Here is a 19296-nt window from a genome sequence, read left to right on the forward strand (position 1 = left end):
CGTTTGTCTTTGGGAGAGCCGATATTTTCTGCGCATTTATATTGCAAATCACGTTTAATAAATTGGTCTGTATGCTGTTGCACGCGCATTAATCTCTGTGCACATGTTATGGAATACACGTACTCATATTACGTAGAAGCTAATGTTACTATTTGATATTCGAGGTTTTCATTTTTGTCACCTGAATATTGGAAGTGACTTCTAAATCATAAAGCGTTGTTTATTTAGGAATCGGCCTTGTCTAGAGCTATTAAATAATTTGCATCTACAAATAAAATAGCTTACTTTTATTCTAAGGAATTTATTTGGGAAATTATATAACTATAAAAATGAAATATACTGTTACTTGGCCAAGCCAATTAGGTGCTGTCATGGTCAATCCCGCTCATAGCGTCTTTGCCTTCTACTCAAACAGGCTGTGATTCCGGTCACACTGTTGGGCATAGAATTTTGTTGATGTTTTAGGTGGGAGATAAATTTATTCTTCGGTGTGAGGTCATCAAATTGATTTGCTGTAAAATTGTGATGCTCCTTGAAAAAATACTATATTTGTTTGTTTTCTAGATTAGAGAGCTTCCGTATATAACACTTAGATCACAATTAATGTACAAAATGTTACGAACATTATTTAGTGGAATGCACGTGACTTAAGAAAGAAAAGAAATTAAGATAACATTATGTTGGTCAGCGTTGTATTGGCTGTGAAGTTAGTAGCGAAATTGTTTTTCTTTCTTCTTCTTCTTTCTATTTTAAATAGAAATATCCATGCAAAAGGATAGATTGCAAGTATTGCCGCTGAAAAGAGTATATCTTTCCTAATTGGAGGAAATGTCAACTAGACCTCTAGGTGGCAGATGTCCCCCCTCCCACTCATCCCACATGCAGTGAGAATGATATCCTCAATGGCATACCAATCTCTCTGTAGGGAAATCGGATCCTCTCCTATTCGAGGGAGGATCCTTTCCCAAAACGGTTCTGCAGGCCGGTCGCTGGTCAGTACATAGGAATGAACCAATTAGTAACGAATATGGAGGCTTCCTGATCAGCTAGCGTCAAATCCTGCAACCACGTATTTTGATAGTTCGTGACTGGAGGGAAACCAAATACTGTGTCTACAATGGGAGGTCGTCGCCACGTATGAACAGAAGACAGTTTTCTCTTAGTGGGTGGTACGCTTTCAAGTCTCTCAACTCTCACTGCATGCTCCTCTTTATCTCCTCCTCAACAAACACAATGGATCACAACCCAAATAAATGCAATTTACTACGGATCTCAAAAATTCACCCTAAAAATAATTAAAAAAATCTAACCATAAAAACATTAAAAATCCAACAAAAATTAAAAAAAAAAAACAGAAGTCCAACCAAACAACTCATTCAACATTAATTCTTATCAAAATAAAATGTTTTCACATCAACTTTACCAAGATTCGTGGTCTAAAAGCAACAGTAACAATAAGCACCACTATCTACAGTCATCTATCCCAACTGCAACCTCAATAGCCATTGTCACACTCAAATGCCCAAACTACACATTACACAGCGCTTTCTGCCAAGGGCGCACTTGTGCATTCACCAGACTGCCAAATCCTTGAATCCCAACTGCTTTATCTGCTTTGCTCAAAATATCTCTGCCAAACCAATCTCTCCTTTTCACATGCTCTCTCTCTCTCTCTATCGCTCTCCAAACTCCGTCAACCACTCTGACCTCTTGAACTATTTCTCTGTAAAGCTCAACTTTCTGCAGTCGAAACACCCCAATAGTGAGGATCCTCCAGTTTAACCGATCAAATAGGTAGTGGCTGAAGTGTTTGCCATCAGCAATGACCTATCACAGATCATCAATCTTCCTACTAGAATATCTGACAACCCCTTCCAATTTCCTAACACGCTTTACCTCTTCCTTCCAGGCAGTATACTGGGGTTATCGTTTCTCCTCTTGGCAACTCGGAGAACAACTTTTATACAATTCTCTTTTGTATGAGGACAAATCACAGAACAACCCTCACCCACCACTTCACAGCTCTGCCCTTGGGAACTACAAAGATGCTATCTGGGAGAACCTCTATCTTTCCTTCCCATGTTCCGATTACAGCTTCGGTTCTTCTGATCCAAACACCTGCTCACACCGAATAACAGAAATCATCCTCACAGGAATGAAGGCTTTTATCTCTTATTCCACTCCAAATTCTCATCCTCCATCCAAGGCTTGGGTCTCAAACAAAGTGTGCCAATGCTGCAAAAGAAAAAACTCTGCTTACCACGAATGGCTCAAGACCAAAACTCCAACTGTCATCTCTGCCAATACTTCAGCGCACAACAGCCGTAAACGAATTACACCAAGTCCAAGTCAGACTTTGAAAGGGCCAAATGCTGCAGCTTCGCCTTCTGCCCAAATGGCAGTTGCTCCTTCTGGTCCCTTGCCAAGGCCACTGGGCACAACTTCTCTCCACCCAGGTTTCCACCACTTTCAAATCCGGATGATGCTGTAGTTACTTCATCTAAAGACAAGAATGTCAACTTAGTGGTATCACTTCTCTTCTCTTCTCATTCATGCATTAATGACTTTGGAAAAGTTCCCTGCACTTCAGGAAGAACGGTTCGCTTCATGTCTTAGAGTCTTCCGACAAAAAGAAATCCGCAGAATCCTTAATAACGTGAACACAAAACTAGGCATTTGGTCCTGATGGTATCCAACCTTTGCGCTAAACTTTTGCACCCGGAAGTAGCATCAATCCACTATCGCCATCAACTAGCGTCTACCCTACAAAACGAAACAGGTCCACATCCAGCTCATCCCAAAGAAAGGTAATAAACATTAGCCAACAGTATGGAGAATGTCATCAACAACCAATTTTTGGACCACTTAGAGACATATCACCTAATCAGTGACCAGCAGTATGAATTCCTCCACCCGTAACTTTTTCGTACAAGGCACTACTTCCCACCTTCACAGATGCTAACTCTATACAAAGTCCAAATCCCTCCTTGCCACAAAAATCTTCTCTAAGATTGTTCGATTCTATCTAGCAGAGGGCAATCTAGCTGAATGATCTCTCTCTCTCTCTCTCTCTCTCTCTCTCATACTTGCTCTCTCTCTCACACTTCAATCCTATCTCAGTTTCTACTTGTGCTTCTTCTACAGATACTTTCTTCATGAATACAGTGCTCTGCTAAATTGGCCGCTATTACTCCTCTACTGTTCTCCACAATCATTCAAACAAGACCCTCTGCTACCCAACACCCTTTCACAGTCCATCTTGACACTCCTTGAATCAACTTCACTGCCTCCTCTTACATTCCTTCTATTTCTGTCCTTTGGAATAGTCTCTGCCACTCTGCCTTCGCTAAAGATTACAACGCTCAGCTGTTCAACATATATATATACATACGAGTATATAAAGATATTATTTCTACAGAGATCACCTATAATCATCATGACGTAGACTCTAGGACTCGAGCAAGTGTAGGCTCTAGTCTTGTCTAGAATACAATTAATGACCAGTGTTAGAACATTTCAGTTGTAGGTGAATTATCTGGTATCATTTTGGAGTGGAAAGGGTTTCCCTCCAATCTGACTGATAATCACGTCAATTTAAAAGCAAGTGGGTTTGATTATCTGCTAAAATTAGATTTGAAAAGAAAGATATTACTTGGCCATACCAGCCACTTCCCTAAAATGTCAAAAGTAAAGGAAGATTGAATGAACGACTTAGGAATTTTATTTATTTATTTTTGTTTCATGAAATTAAGATAATCGTTGACTCTTTATGATGGCAAAGTTTAACGCTTCGTATATGTAGAGATACTCGTGTAGTTGAAGAATTAATCTTTTGATGCGATTTTATTACAAAAATTCTACAGAAATGAGTGGCAAGTACATTTTTTTTTGTTTTCAAATTTTGGTATCATTTATTTCAATTCTCGTAATAATGGGTTTGTTTTCTTTTGGTGTATTTTAAAATATTGTTGCCTACTTTTAATATTGATGTGCAAATTCATAATTAAAAAGTACGTGAAACTTACCTTCACCGAATAAAATTTATTATACGAACATTTCATAAAAATGGTGCTCAAAACTTTACAACCTAAAATCACATAATATTTCAGAAAGATGAAATCATTTTTATAATTCATGAAAAGCATAATTTTATAGCGTAATCTATAAATAGTATCTTCAAAAATTTGATCTGATATGGAAATAAGATACTGGTTGTATAATAGTTGTAAATCGCTATTTTATTAATGACAGTTATCTGCAAAAAAAAAAAAAAAACTGAAGAGAAATAACCGTCATCTTTGCTAAGATAATGATGACAGTAATATTAATGAATAAAACCATTACCTCTTTCCCAGTGGATGGTTTCTAGTGGGTATCCAGCCACAGGACATCTGTTGATCATCACCTCGCCTGCCACTGCCGTAATGTTTCTCATCCGACGTACCACCGGTGGACCAAGGACATTAATTCTGGCATGATGGCTAATCTCACCCACCCCGTTGTTTGCGATACATCGATAATCGCCACCGTCTTCCGTTCTTACATGACTGATATTCACAAAACTCACCACAGCGCCATCTTTCGTGACGTAATCACCAAACCGTATCCGGTGATTTTCCGGAATAGAAGTGTCGTCGAGTTTCCACACAATCTGAGGTAACGGACTTCCGGATGCAACACACTTAAGTGATAAAGACGGACCAGGTTGCATTGTTTGCTCCCGAAATGTTTCTTGAAACTCTGGGCTGTCATCTGTAAAATACGGATATCTATCATCATGGTGTTTATTTGCAAAAATGCAAAGTACAATTTCAAATGGAAGAGAAAGGATAAGACAATTAAATAAGATGCACTGACAGTTAAGTGAAAAAGGATTTCAATTATCTAGTTTCGGACTTCCGGAAAATAAATTAAGTTCCGTTAATCGCATATTAGAATATTCTGTAAATGCATTAAAGTTTAGAAAGTAAGAAAATTTCATGTAAGTGCTGGGCTGCTTTGGGGGTTATCGCTAAATATAAGATACATGATCACAATGAGATGCGCTTATCATATTAAAGAGTTTTCCAACATTTCTCTCAACTCAGGGAAGAAATGTTATTGTTTTCCTCCAGATTTATTTCTTAAATTATTGTTTCAGCAGAAGGACGTCGCTGAAGCATTTAGATATTATTATGAAAGTAATTACTTGTACAATGTTATCCATGGACAAGCTTTGAAAATAAATTACAGCTGTTCTTGAATAAGATTAGATAGCTTAGAACGTTCCATCTCAAACTTATTTTTGAAAGGTGATATACAAGAGATAACCATAGTTTTCCAGTTGGTGAGAATTACTCGTTCATCGTGGTAACAAATAAAAAGGACTTGATCTGTCAGTTCTTAAAATAATATATTATTAATAGTCCAACAACGTTTTGGGCCAATAATGGGACTGTACCGTATATTATACATCCTTTGTCGACCAAGTCATTCCCCGTTGTGAGTTCTATTTCAACAAATAGGCTCTGGTGAGGCGAATATTACAACCATAAAAGCATTTATCCCACAGTTGGAGGGATTTTCAACTTTCATCGTCAGGTGATGTACCATCACCTTGGTTAGAGGAAGCGTGAAATGTCTATGTCATACTTTGTATGAGAGCGGTGAAGGTGATGGTCGGGTCTAGCAGCTTTCCACAACATAATTAATTAACTAGGGAGCCAGCACCTTTTCCACTCCAGCGTACAGAAATAAAGCGGTTTTTGCGATTGACGGTCACTAGATACTACATGGACACAAACTTGCTGGTAGTAATACGAAGGCATCCCGATCAGCTGGGGAGAATAATCCTGCTGGGTTTCACCCAGGCAGCTTGTGCCTGGAAGAATGGATTCCGAGCATAGAGGACCGTTTAGACTGGAGTCTAGGCTCTCTCTCTCTCTCTCTCTCTCTCTGTGTGTGTGTGTGTGGGGGGGTGTTATTCGTATTTCCTTGATTTCCGAGGCTTGCTCCTGCTCTGTCAACAGAGATAGTGAAAGAGAGAGAGAGAGAGAGAGAGAGAGAGAGAGAGAGAGAGAGAGAGAGAGAGAGAGAGAGAGAGAATAACAAATTATAGTGTTTCCAAAAAATCCACAAAAGGTACCTGAAATATAGAAAAAAAAATTCCGCGTACAAACTTTCCATAAGAACTTTATCGACTCATAGGCTTTTATTACTAAAATTACTGAAGTGCATGGCCACCATTTATAGTCATCCAAACCGAAGTGGGGGGAACATGTTCTTTTGTCAAGCAAGATATACTTCCTTGTCAAAGGATCTCATACCCTAGATTTTCTGATTTGGCTGAAGATCTTATTGATTCTCTTTTCTGCTTTCATTTGGTGCTACTACTGCTTCCCTAATTCTGATGATTATACAATAGTCTGTTTATTTATTTCTGAAAGTTGATCAGATGGAGTGGAATAGCATTACTTTGAAATAGTTTCACTTAGAGATTACAACACCTATAATCCAAATGGCTGATTTCTGTAACTTTCCTGACCAAACTGAAAGTGTAGGTGAATTATTGCTCTCAGTAATGATTTATCGCAAATAGTTCACCAAGTTATCATAATCTCAGAAAAGCTTCAGATACTCTAGCCTTTTAATTAAGAAGATATTTTTCACACCGTTCACGTGTGTTAACTTTCCTATTAGAAACTCGGAGCCACTCTTTCTGCACGTTTCTTTATTTTTATAAAACGTATTCTCCTATCCAATCACAATCTCCTATCCAGTGGGGCTACAATGGTGTCAAATGAGATGCCTTCGGGGTTTCTCTACCTCTATTTATGATCTCATTATTACTTGATCAATAGAACGGAATCTCTCCTATCAAAATGATTGCTTCCAAATTATTGGAATTATTGCATTCAGAATTACTGCATCATAATTATTGTTTCCGCTGTCCTGATCCAAGCCCTTGATCTGATAAAACAATTCGAATTATTCTTGCTCGATGGAGTTTCCTTAATCCGGGTTCCACTTAAAACCCTCTACCTAATCCTAGCCAAAACAAATATTTACCATATATTCAATGACAATGGAATTATCATCCGTCCTATATTGCCTTTACCAGCTGTCATACTCATCTGACATCTCTCCAAATGCATGATAGAAAGCTTTTCTATATTCTTTTTCTAAAAATGGTCATAAATCAACTATTAAATGATTGCCCTATTGATCTACTTATATATCGAATTTAATGGAAAAGTTCATTAACAGCCAACTACTTCAATGCTTGGAAATATATCAATTAATTTTTGATCTTTAATATGGACTCCGCCACTCTCGCTCCACAGCATCACTTAGCTGATCACCCACGTTTTCACACAAGCCATGGTAAGATATGAAGAAACGCATGGTCGCGCTTGATATTTCCAAGGAATTTTACCTAATCTGTCATTGGGCATTCCCAAGCTACAATCTTATGGTCTCCATCCTACTGTTTACGAGTAGATCGCTAATTTTCTCTCTGGTCATTCAGTAAGTGTTCTGGGATGGTTTATTGACACTCAGATATTTAGCTCCATTCTAAGTTACTAGTAGGTTCCATGCTTTCATCCATTACCTTTCTCCCATACATCAATAATTTCTCCTTACACATGCAGTCCTATTCATGCCTTGTTAATTCAGTACTCTATTCTTCTTCCTTATTTACAGAACTTGGGTTGCCATTCACATCTAGCCTGCCAAGCACAAATGCATTCATGTTCACTGCTCTTTAGTATCCGTTAAACAGTACTTCTCTTAACATTTTATGTTTCCACACCTTAGAATATTGCCCTGTCATTTGGGGTTTCATACCAAAAATCTCCCTCAAAATGCTTGAGGGCATTCAGAAGAAAACAGTTTGATCAATAGGGGACTTCTCTCTCTCTCTCTCTCTCTCTCTCTCACCGAGTCCCTATCCTAATGACGCTTTCCCATAGACGTGCTATTTCTGAATTATGACTGTTTTATATCTCCATGGGAAGAGCCCCAGTAAATGGCCAGTACCATTCCTTCGCTTTCCTCTAATAATGTGTTAAAACGGCTTTCTGCTGGCTAACATTTACTGTTCAGCTCCAATCTTATTGAACGAGCTTCTCATTCTATTCTTTCATTCCATTTAGGATCGGCAAAAATAGGATGGGCTTCCCCATCCTATTTTCCCAAATGAACGCAACCTCAAGTTTTTCAAGAGTCACACTAGCAGATTATTTTCTTCCGCTGACTTGTCCCTATATGGAACTCTTGGTGAGACCAAGAGTGCCAAATACGGGGTTTATATAATGCAGTTGATATAAAAAATATTACAAAAATAGTCATATTACTTGTACTAGAACAACTAGGCAACTTTTATTTCCTAGTTCTACTAAGAAATAAAATTAATGTATACTCTGTTACCCATGAAATTTATGCAAATAATAAAATAACAAAATAAAAAAGATAATATATCGCAGTACTTTATATGCATACCACTTTGATTACAGATCCACTGTCACGACAGCATTATTTCGAGCCGCTGATTCCGTTAGGTCATTGGATCCATTACTCCAAAGCACTAACGAAATGCAAAGTACTCTTCAAAATTCATGTAATACAAAACAAATGTCTGTCGTTTGCATATAATATGTTAAAACAAATGAATATTTAATTATTATTTTATAAAGTTCACTTTCAAAAAGAAACCTTATTAATTCTTTATTATACACAGAAAAAAGGTATCGTAAAGAGTGTTGGGTTTGTTTGGAAAGATATGATTTGATACTTCTATTATATGATTTGATACTAGGATATGAAGAATATTTATGAGGCTTTTCACTTAAGGTTGTGTTAGAAAGATCATAGAGGTAGCAAGGAAAATTGCAGCATTGGCGTGCTGCAAACCGGCCAGACAACAGACACATGCACATTCAAAGACATGTTCAAATACTAGGATTGAATCAACCACTGTTATTATCAAATCTGGATTTGTAAAAGCCAGAGTTATGTCACCGTTACTTTATGGTAGAGTTTTTGGTTCTAGCCTTTTTTACCTGCCTGTATGTGAGTTAGTCTTTAGCACAGGCAAAGATAAACTATTTGGCAAAGCCCCCCCCCCCACACGCACACGCATCCCCAAAATCCTGATTTTTAATTCCTTAACTAAGTTCAAAAGACGGTAAAATTAAGATGCTAATTAAGACAATAATATTAATTAACGTTTAGGATCACTAAGTGAAAGCAACTGCCTGGTGCGTTCATCAGACAGTTGAACTTTGATACTCTGAAAACTATCGTTGACATCTATGAGAAATAAAGCTGTCCTCCAATTTCGAAAATGTAGAGCTAGTGGAGTTCCAACAGCTACTTTAGACGAATAAAAAGTCTTTAGAGGATTTATGCATTTATTTAAAAACTAATATACTTGAAATAAATGAATGTATTTATTTAATAATCAAAATAATTTTCTTGCTCTGACAATGAATGCAATAAATGCAATGAGACATGTAAAATAAGACTTTAACTATGAACATAAATACAAATACAATTTGGTATCAATTGTTCATAATTATATGTAATATCAGTTTTTTTTAGAATTTATTCAAGAATGACGCTTATCGCATTTGTAATTATAAACACACTGTTCTATTTCGAACTTATCTATTGAACTCATACGTGCACATTAACTGCAAGTAATTATACTGTGCTGTAAAACTGCATCCGTTACCGTGAACATAATAGGAGAAAATAATTTTATGAAACCCACGAAAGATCTGCCTAGTATCGATATTTTAATCCTGTTATCAACATAATGACCCAAAAAATGTTCAATGCAGAAGACAAAAAAGCAAATAATTTCAAATCAGCCGTCCAAACCAGCAGCTGGTGTTTGTTCTTGTATTTTGTTTCGTTACTTTTGGCTATGAGCCATCAGTCCTATGGAAGTGATGTAAACAAAAAAAAAAAAAGAACGAAAAAAAAAAGAAAGCTATCGTTTTCTCATTGTAGCAAGATAAACGCAGGGTAATTTCAAGTTTTTTTAAAAAATATATGCTAAATTTCCTTGAAAGACAGCAGATAACGAGAAAATGTGTCCGTCATTGACAACAGTTTTAAAAATACAAAATATATTGCCATGTTAAAAAAATATTTTAACATGGCAATATATTTTGTATTTTAAAACTTTATATATTTTGTATTTTAGTTTATGGCGAATAAACTAATTCACCATAAACTAATTCTAGTTTATGGTGAACGAATTAAACCAAAATTGAAATCACCAAATAAATGTCAATAACCTCCCAAATTTAACATTAAATTCTTCAGCTTAAAGCGGTTCTGTGGTGAGATTTTTGACATTCCGCCTATGATGTCTCTTGAATCGGAAATTTGATCGATAATATTTAGCGAAGTTGTCAAAATCTGAATTGTATTAAAATATAACCAGCCAGAAGCGCATAGTTGTGTAAGGACTGCAACGAAGATGAACCAAAAACTAAATTAATTACTGGTATTTTTCGCCGTTTGTGAAATTTCAGTTGACTTTAACCTTGAAAAATTTTATATGTTATTATTATTAATTTATATTTTATATGATTGATTTGTTCTAGAACACACCGAAGATCCATTTCAGATTTCCGCCTAGAACACAGCATATAAATTACATAAAACAATATTCCATTTAGAAGACTTTAAAAAATCCGTGATCAATAATTATCTGAATCATTATGAATAATACTTGCAATCACTAGTTATATTATTATAAAAACCAACATCTTGTTGTACGCAAATGATTCTGATATTAATTTGATATCCCGACACCACGCAATAAAAAAAAAATAAAGTGACGCTGACGCTTCGTAACTTGTTTATTATTTAAATATTCAGCCCATAACCGCAAATGTTTTTATAAGAAAGACTGCATTGTGTTAAGATAAAAGTAAAACCTTTCAAGATAAAATAAAGGATAAGGTTCATATATCTCAATGCTCTTTAAGAGAATTTTTGCCGTTGTCTGAAAAAAAAAAAAAAAGAAAGGCAACACTACGTTAGAGGAGGAATAAATACTTATTTTGGACTGAATTCCAATACGGAAAGCTGTGCTTCATGTGGACACAAGTGGGCTTCATGTGGTCTTTCTGAAAAAACAGTATATTCTAAAGTCGAGTTTATGTGTATTTGTACTGTAGGGTAACAAAACTTACTCTTGTTCTAGCTTCAGAGAGAAAGTAAGATAAATAGAGTGATAGTTGTAGATGATAAATGCTACAGCAAGGTATTTCTGTAGCATTCATTATCCAGAATGAAAACACAGACCTTTCATTTCTAAAATATTCTTCGCTGAGTTTAAATTAAGGAAGTTATTTTTAAGTAACGCATTATGTTTTGCAAGAAAATTGGGAAAACACTATAATAGTGCGTTATCCATGAATATGAGGTTTCCGCTTAAAAGAGTGAAATAATTATTCCTCAGATACTTCAGATATCCAAGGTATATTGTTGTTTAGATATCTGAATGTAAGTATAAATAAAATAAAATTGAAATAAAATATAATATGTTCTGGAAGATATTTCATTTTCATGAAATATAGCTTCTAGAAAAATTAACTGAGCATAAATACTTTATTATTAATTATTTCAGAGATGCGAGTGATTTATTTGCATTGATATTTTTGCTACTACACAGCGTTTTTTTTTTTCATTTAGAAAATAAGTGTTTAAGAAGATATTTATGAAGAGTTAATTAAAAAAAAACATAAGAAAAACTGAAGTGAAAATTGGTTAACGGCAAGAAAAGTTTAGTCTGAATATCAGTTGCTGGTCAGAGTTTACCTTATGACGAATAGTTAAGAATTCGTAGCAATATATTACCTAAGAATAATATCAATGTAACTAAGAAAAAGCACACGATAAATAAGAATGGGTTGAACATTTTAAAATATTGAATGTGTATGGTATAAATCGATTGAAGGATGTCCAATAAGATGGTTGTATACTACATTATACAACCATCTTATTGAACATGTAATTTGATTTAATATCATCTAATATTTAATTTAATGTTGAACATGTAATTTGATTTAATATGATATTAAATCTGATCTGATATTAAACAGGAAATATCATGCTCAATTCTTTACTTTGAGTATGAAGTTAATCTCTTGACCAAATCTGTTGCATGTCTCGTCAATGACAAAAATATAGGATAATAGGCAGGAAAAAAGAAAACAGTTGCATTCTCAACTTGTTCATAGGATTGTTTGATAGTAGACTTGAAGAGATTGTAAATTGTTTTAAAAAAATGAATCAACCATATATACAACACAGTTTTTCAAACCAATTTTAACATATGAATCTTAGAGTTGGGTTGATTGTAAAACTTATCAAAGACTGACTTTGGGCTACAGATGTGATATCTGTAATAATAATAACTAAATACACCCATGTTACGAGTGGAGATATCAAGAAAAGAACTTGAAAGTGTTAATATTCAAGAATAAATAAGCAGAACTAGTCTAACACAGTCCGATAATTTAAGCAGAATGGGGAATTCAGTCATAAATGACAAGAAAATGATACACAAGAAGGTCAATATATACATACATGGTTTGGTGTTTAGAGTGTGCTGTGTGCTGTAGAAGTTAAAAACATGTATAAGAGCTATGAAACTTAGAGTTGTGCAAATAACTGGCAAATCTGTAGGACAGTTCCAATCGGAAGCCAGTCATGAAAAATTAAGTTCCGCCATCATTATACATGGAGTTCCTCAATTGAATATATTAGAAAGTGGTAAACTTTCTTTTCAACTGTAAAGTAGAAGATGCTACATGGGAAGAAGATAAATAACAGCATCTCATTCCACAGTCCCTTTCTGAAAATACTCACATTTCAGATTCTGTTACTTAATGGAATATCAAACAAACTTATGCCACATAGACAAAATTATTAGCTGATATGAGTTTTATAGTGTAATAAATGCCACTGGAATTGTTTTCTATTAATATTTCATAAGCTGGGTGCCCAAGTCGGTAGCTTTTCTCTCATCTGAAGGCAGTTGGCTCTGATAATAACTTGGACACAGGTATTGGTTAGGGCATTAAGGAGTAGTTGAATTTAATCCTCTGGATAATTCATCAGTAGTTGAATTATCCAACTCTTAGCTAACCTATGACACTCACAGGATATTTCTTTGATGAGAGATTCACATAAAATTATATTGAAAATACTTAAGAGGAAATAAAAACTAAATATAAATTAGTTTTCAAAATTCGGTGAGATTGCAAGTGATTTTTTCTATCACTAATAGGCTACTCTAAATCTTTGAGTTTTTTCAGCTATCAGCTATTTTTGCAGTTATAGAAACATGTATGAGTTACTTCAATTAAAATTTTTTACGAAGCATATTCGTTGTAATTAACATTGCAATTATTAAACTACAAAAAATTAAAGTTAAAACGATTAAAATTATTGAATACTAAGTTCAAACGTAATCTCCAGTTTACTTATTTGTTTATTTGTATCATAAAACCAATTCAACCTTGAAAGCTAAGATTAATGTAAGATTTTAATAATGTACGAATAAATAGTCGTTTTTCAATGAAAAGAATTGAAACTAAGTACTCAAAATCTGTCATTTCTATGTTTTAAAGCATCAATGAACTATGTTATTCTCATTGCAAGTAGGATTGGAAATCCTAATTTTCTTTGTCACCCATGTAAAACTAGTCTTTAAAGTTATTACTTAACCCACTGTCTAGGATTTAAATAGAATATTTCTTGTCATACAGAGAAAAATATTATCACGTTGGAGGCTGTTATTTTTTTCCCTTCACATTATACTGCTTTCCGGACCATTAGACAATGTAAGAATTTGGAAAACGTGGCTACCTTTGTAGAAGTCTGTAAAAATATTAAGAAGGTGGAGTGTAGAAGGAATGCTCTTTTGCGCGCTTCCAGACAGTGAGATGATTGATGAGAAGCGGTTTGGCGGTGACTTAAATAGAATTATTTTAAGTGTGTTCAGTCCATCTACCTGTCATTTGTCTTCGTCAAGTAAATGCTAGACGGCTGCGTTGTAGGTGATATTGTTGCAACTTTACTTAATTTTATACTGTCCTGAGATGAACCCTAAGTAATTACCGACCAGCCCAATTACATCTGAATTTTCATTCGACAAATTCAATTAATTCTTAATAGCAACGGTAAAAGAATGAATAATTAAACTGAAGTATTCTTCTTCCAACGTGTCTAGATTAATAGTTTTACATATATATTTCTTGAGCTTTTAAATAGTAGAGGAATGAATTACCACAAATCATACGTACGCCATGAAGCATCTGAATATCAATTCAGTTTTATTCAACTAATCTAACGTTATGCATCCTGTTAATGAAGTTCGTCTTGCAATGGTAAAAGATATTTTTAATATATTCTTCAAGTTTAGAAATAAACAAATGAAAATGAAATGAGTATGAATTACAAATTTATTATGGAAACCGAATAATGACGTTGCTTGAGTTTCTGAAGGAACAGAAAATTGTAGCCTAAGAACACGATCTTTTCTAAAATCTGCTAGTATGATGTTTTATGGATAGATTATTTTGTACCAGATGAAACTAAAATAAAAATTATTTTCTCCCTTTTTTAAATCAGTAATACACTTAAACAATCAGAGACAGTCAAATCGTAATTTTAAAGTTCATATAGTTAAAAATTACAGAAATATTAATGATGCAGAAAATAGTAATTTTAAAATAATGCTTTGAATAAAAACAAAACTACGCTTAATATTTAGGAACAAAACTAAACGTTATTAATATTAATTTGCCTTACCGCCTAGGCTTAGTTCGGTTGTAGCCTGAAGAGATTCATGATCATTATACACGAAACACTGGTACATTCCTTTGTCCTCTCTCTGCACGGGTTCAAGATGTAAGATGTCTCGAGATAACATTGATATTCTTTTGTCGAAAGATATGGCGGCTAGGTCCTTCTTCCAAGAAACACTCAGTATAGGATATCCTTTAACACTGCAGTTCACAGTTGCGGACTTACCAACGTGGATATGACTTACAGAAGGAACGATAGTGGCCGACAAAGGTGCTATAAACAGTGTTGCTTAAGTATTACAATTCAACTAATAGAATTTCAAAAATATAAATGTTAATCATAGAAATAATTTTAAAAATATTGATCATAATAACTTCATTTACTGTTCACTCAGAAAAAGAATTCCATAGAAAATAAAGTCTAGAATATAATAAACACATCCAATAAACTGAGACATAGAGGTCAGGTCATGTATCAATATTGCTGTATAACGATTTTACATTTCTTCCAAAAATAAGACTGTTATATTTGTAAACAAATACAAAGAATAAGAAGTTGTTAGTTCTCAGCGTAAATCCAAAATATTTCTATCACTAAATGTTAAATTTTGATTTTATCATGAGTAGTTGGGGTTTGATCCCTTTCTTTTGAAACAGATTAATCAATATAAAGACTAATAACAGAATGATAACCATCTGCTTCGCTGCTTTGGGGGGAAAGTGTCGAATGAATACGTGCAGTGGTTGTTATAAAAGAGCTTAATCTGCTGTGCAGTGCTTCTGGTAAGAGCTATGGACATGGGCTACCAAATTAAATTCCATTATCAATAGTTGTTATGGCTATTTCTATGACATTATCGAAAATAACAACTGAGGCATTTGGTTGATATCGTAAATGAAAAATCGATATTTTCTGTGGAAATACAGATTTTACTTGGAAAAAAGATTCTTCTTGGAAATATCACATGATTTCCCTTTTAACTTTCAACAATGCTGATATGCAGATGGAAAATGGACGATCGATGCTTTTCCATAGAATATCTTTTTATTTTATATACCAAAAATGCATCACACTGAACGATATGTGGAAAAGATATTGTATCATGATGTGATCTGTAAGTTTTCATGTTCTCTTTGATCTTTAAAAGGATAATGTAAGTTAACTCCTACTCTGTACTGGCTTCTGAGGAATTATTATTATTATTATTATTATTATTATTATTATTATTATTATTATTATTATTATTATTATTATTATTATTGTTTACTCGTTCACTGACATATATTGTCCTAATGCTGCTGATTTAAAACTTCAAGAATAATGCAGAAGTTCAGCTTTTAACTTCCTTAGCTAAATATAAAAAAGTGTCAAAGAAAAGGGAGTGAAATTTAGAGGTACGTGTTTTTGACGCAAGGCATATTTCATTGGGCTGGTTAATTTTAAAGTTCTTAGATAATGCAAGAGTTTGTCTTTTGAAACTTTTAACCCGTTTCTTCTTCTGCATCTAATCAAAATCCTTGAGTTAGTTCAGAAGAGAGTAATTACTTTAATTCATTTAAAATGATCCCACTTTCACGTTGATTAATCTAGTTCAATTATTCCTTCATTCCCTTTACGTCTTCCAGTTTCATTTAGGCCGTGAGTGGCATTTTATTGGCTGTCTGAAAGTGCGTTGTTCTTGTGTCAATGTCCCATGTTTTTTGTAAGAAAAAAACTTATCCATAAAAGTCCAATATAAATTGTCTCGATGTAAATGGAATTCGAACATGGATTTGTTTCCCATTCATAACACATCATCATGAACTATTTTTATGACATTCCTAAAAGAAAGAGGTTATTCAGCCTATAGAAAGACAAGAGAATAGTCAAGGTAAAGTTTCAAAAAGAAAGAAGATAACATTAATATTAACAATATCTGTAACAGACATCAATCTATGTTTAGGAAATACATACAGAAGAGGGATTGCTTTCCAAATGCCAAACTCGAAAGAACTCATTCTTCCGACGTGTATAATCTGACCTACACTAGAAAGGTTGCAGGACTGCATACCAGCGTCGTGTATTTTCAAGAGAGTATAAAGAAAAAAAAACGAAACGAAACTTTTGAAGTGTTTCTGAACAGAATGTGTTCCAAAGAACTGAGATCGATGGAATGAAAAAGTGGTTCAAACCTGGAGCTAGAATGTAAGTAAAACATAATAAACCTTTAAGTAATGTTCAGTCTAAAATAAAATGTCGAAATAGACTTTAACAAAAGTTATGGCCAATATTTTTGGGAAAGGCTCACTACCATTTTGGGGAATATGCACATTTCCTACTTCTGGTCGTCTTTAAAAGTCAGTTTTCCACATGCCATAATTTATGCGCCATTGCTGTGAACGTTACTAAAAGCATTTCTGCGTATGGTTCGGAGTTGAAGATTTTCATAAAGGGCAATTATGAAATGCTAGATTCTTATCTTGGACAGCTTTCTTAAATGCTGAGATAATGAACGAAGATTTATATAGAATGTTTGAGGTGCCAAGTCCATAAGAGGATAGTTTGTGATATTTTTTGCGCAGTGTGATCACTAATGAGAAAGAGAGGAAGAGTATTTGAAGAGTACTTGTGATTATTTGGAATTCTGTTGCGTATGAGAAAAATTCATATGAGACTGTCGCTAACAAAAATGCCTCGCTAAGCATCCATCAATGCAACTTGAAAACTTGCACTGATCGGAAACTTAGCAAGCCATGGCAAGACCTATGCGGAGTCATTATGAACATTAAAGTGGGAAAAATTACTTCACTCTATAATATTCTATCTTAAAGGGGGGAATAAAAATCTCAGTGTTTGGTATCAGCGGAATGTGAGAGAAATTGCAAAGATATATAACATATAGCGAAGGATATCAAGAAGTTTTTGATGGTAGAATGGCAGGAAAATAATAAAAAGATTTGGTTGCTGTAGTTATTAACACTTATCGAGCTGAACTGTCAAAATCTTTATTATTGATCTAACTAGCAACAGAATTTGGGAGAAATCTGATTAGGAAGTTGGGGAACTTCGCATCCTGGTGAACTCAGAGTTTAGCATATGGATAAAATACATCACTCCGCATACACTTCGTATCCATCATACATTTCAATGTAATGTCAATGGTATTACAATTTTAATATGCACTTCGCATCCATGATAACCTTGACGTCTATAGACGTCATGAGTTGAGTAACTTATCATTAATCGAAAGTACATATTGAGAAATGATGACCGTGGCTGGTCAAAACAAAAAGGTTAATTTTTGATGCATTTTTCAACATAAGACACTGCATTTTTATTTTCTTAATTAGAATTGTTTGTATGTTTTTCATTCAATTACATTATTTACTTTCGAAGTATTTGGTTTACTTTGCCTATGTGTGTGTGTGTGTGTGTGTGTGTGTGTGTGTGTGTGTGTGTGTGTGTGTGTGTGTGTGTGTGAATTATGGAAGGTCTGGGATGGATTTAAAAAAAAACTATATTTGGTCTACAGAACATGGTTATCTGACCGACTCGTAGTAATACTGCATATAATACCGTAGAAATACCAGTATTATACGTCTACGAAGTTTTTCGTGGGTGGGGTTTTTATTATTAAAAATTCCGATTGAGAATTTTTTGGAGAATAAATACTCGAGCATAAAGTCTGGAGTCACGTGATCAAAGTAAAAATTATATAAAAGGATTCCGTTATGGCGAAAATGCCCATAACTACTGTGGACATTTTAAGATGAGATAAGAGACTGATCTAATACTGTGTTATGTGTGCAAACCGATATGCATTATTACTGATACGAATATGACGAATAGTACAATAACGACATAGAGAGATGTTTTGGTGAATTGTCTGCTTGCGATTATATAAATCTACTAATTATAGGTTTGTGCGAAAAGGGTGTTTTCACAGAGTCATCACAGAATACGAACATCTGTCCCAACCTGGGTCAGATCATGACATCCTGTTTGAAACAAATTATCTCGATTCACTGAATATCGCCAATTAATTACTTCGGTCTTCGAGACATGTAAATTCCTATATCTATATTATGAACTTGCCTATCACTTGCCGATAATAAATATCCTGTCAGAAATTTGAATATTTTATTAATTTCTCTTCGCATGACACACCGGAAACTTGCACTGTGGACAAAATACTTTCTCTGATTTAATTAATATTTATGTCTTAGAGAACAAATGAACTAACAACGGCGGTAATTAAGGAAAAGGAAATTAAGGCGAGCGAAACAAATATCTCGAGAGACTGACATTGTTCAAGAATACAATAGATTAACGTTCCTTAGAGAACTTCACCAAACAATGAGCCATTTGTTCCTTATATTAAATGTTGTAACATCCCATGTTTTCCTTTGTATGTGGTTCGTGATTCTCATTAAGTACGACATAGTTGTTTGACATCCGGAGCAAGAGCAAATGACTGAGAAACTGCAAAAATAACAACAT

At 34.3% G+C, this 19296-nt stretch overlaps 1 protein-coding gene across 1 annotated transcript in view; it reads right to left on the reverse strand.

The window, feature by feature from the left end:
- Positions 1 to 19296, reverse strand: part of LOC150094603 (cell adhesion molecule Dscam1-like) — a 435546-nt gene that overhangs the window by 121686 nt on the left and 294564 nt on the right. Inside the window, exons 6-7 of the mRNA XM_090411127.1 lie at positions 14821 to 15090; positions 4345 to 4752 (exon numbers count right to left, since the gene is read on the reverse strand). Coding sequence (XP_090267253.1) covers positions 4345 to 4752; positions 14821 to 15090 — 678 coding nt within the window. The remainder of the gene's footprint in view (positions 1 to 4344; positions 4753 to 14820; positions 15091 to 19296) is intronic.

This window comes from Typopeltis vanoorti, chromosome 21 (assembly GCF_054136105.1).
Source record: "Typopeltis vanoorti isolate ZY-2024b chromosome 21, IOZ_Tvanoo_1.0, whole genome shotgun sequence".
Lineage (NCBI taxonomy): Eukaryota > Metazoa > Arthropoda > Arachnida > Uropygi > Thelyphonidae > Typopeltis > Typopeltis vanoorti.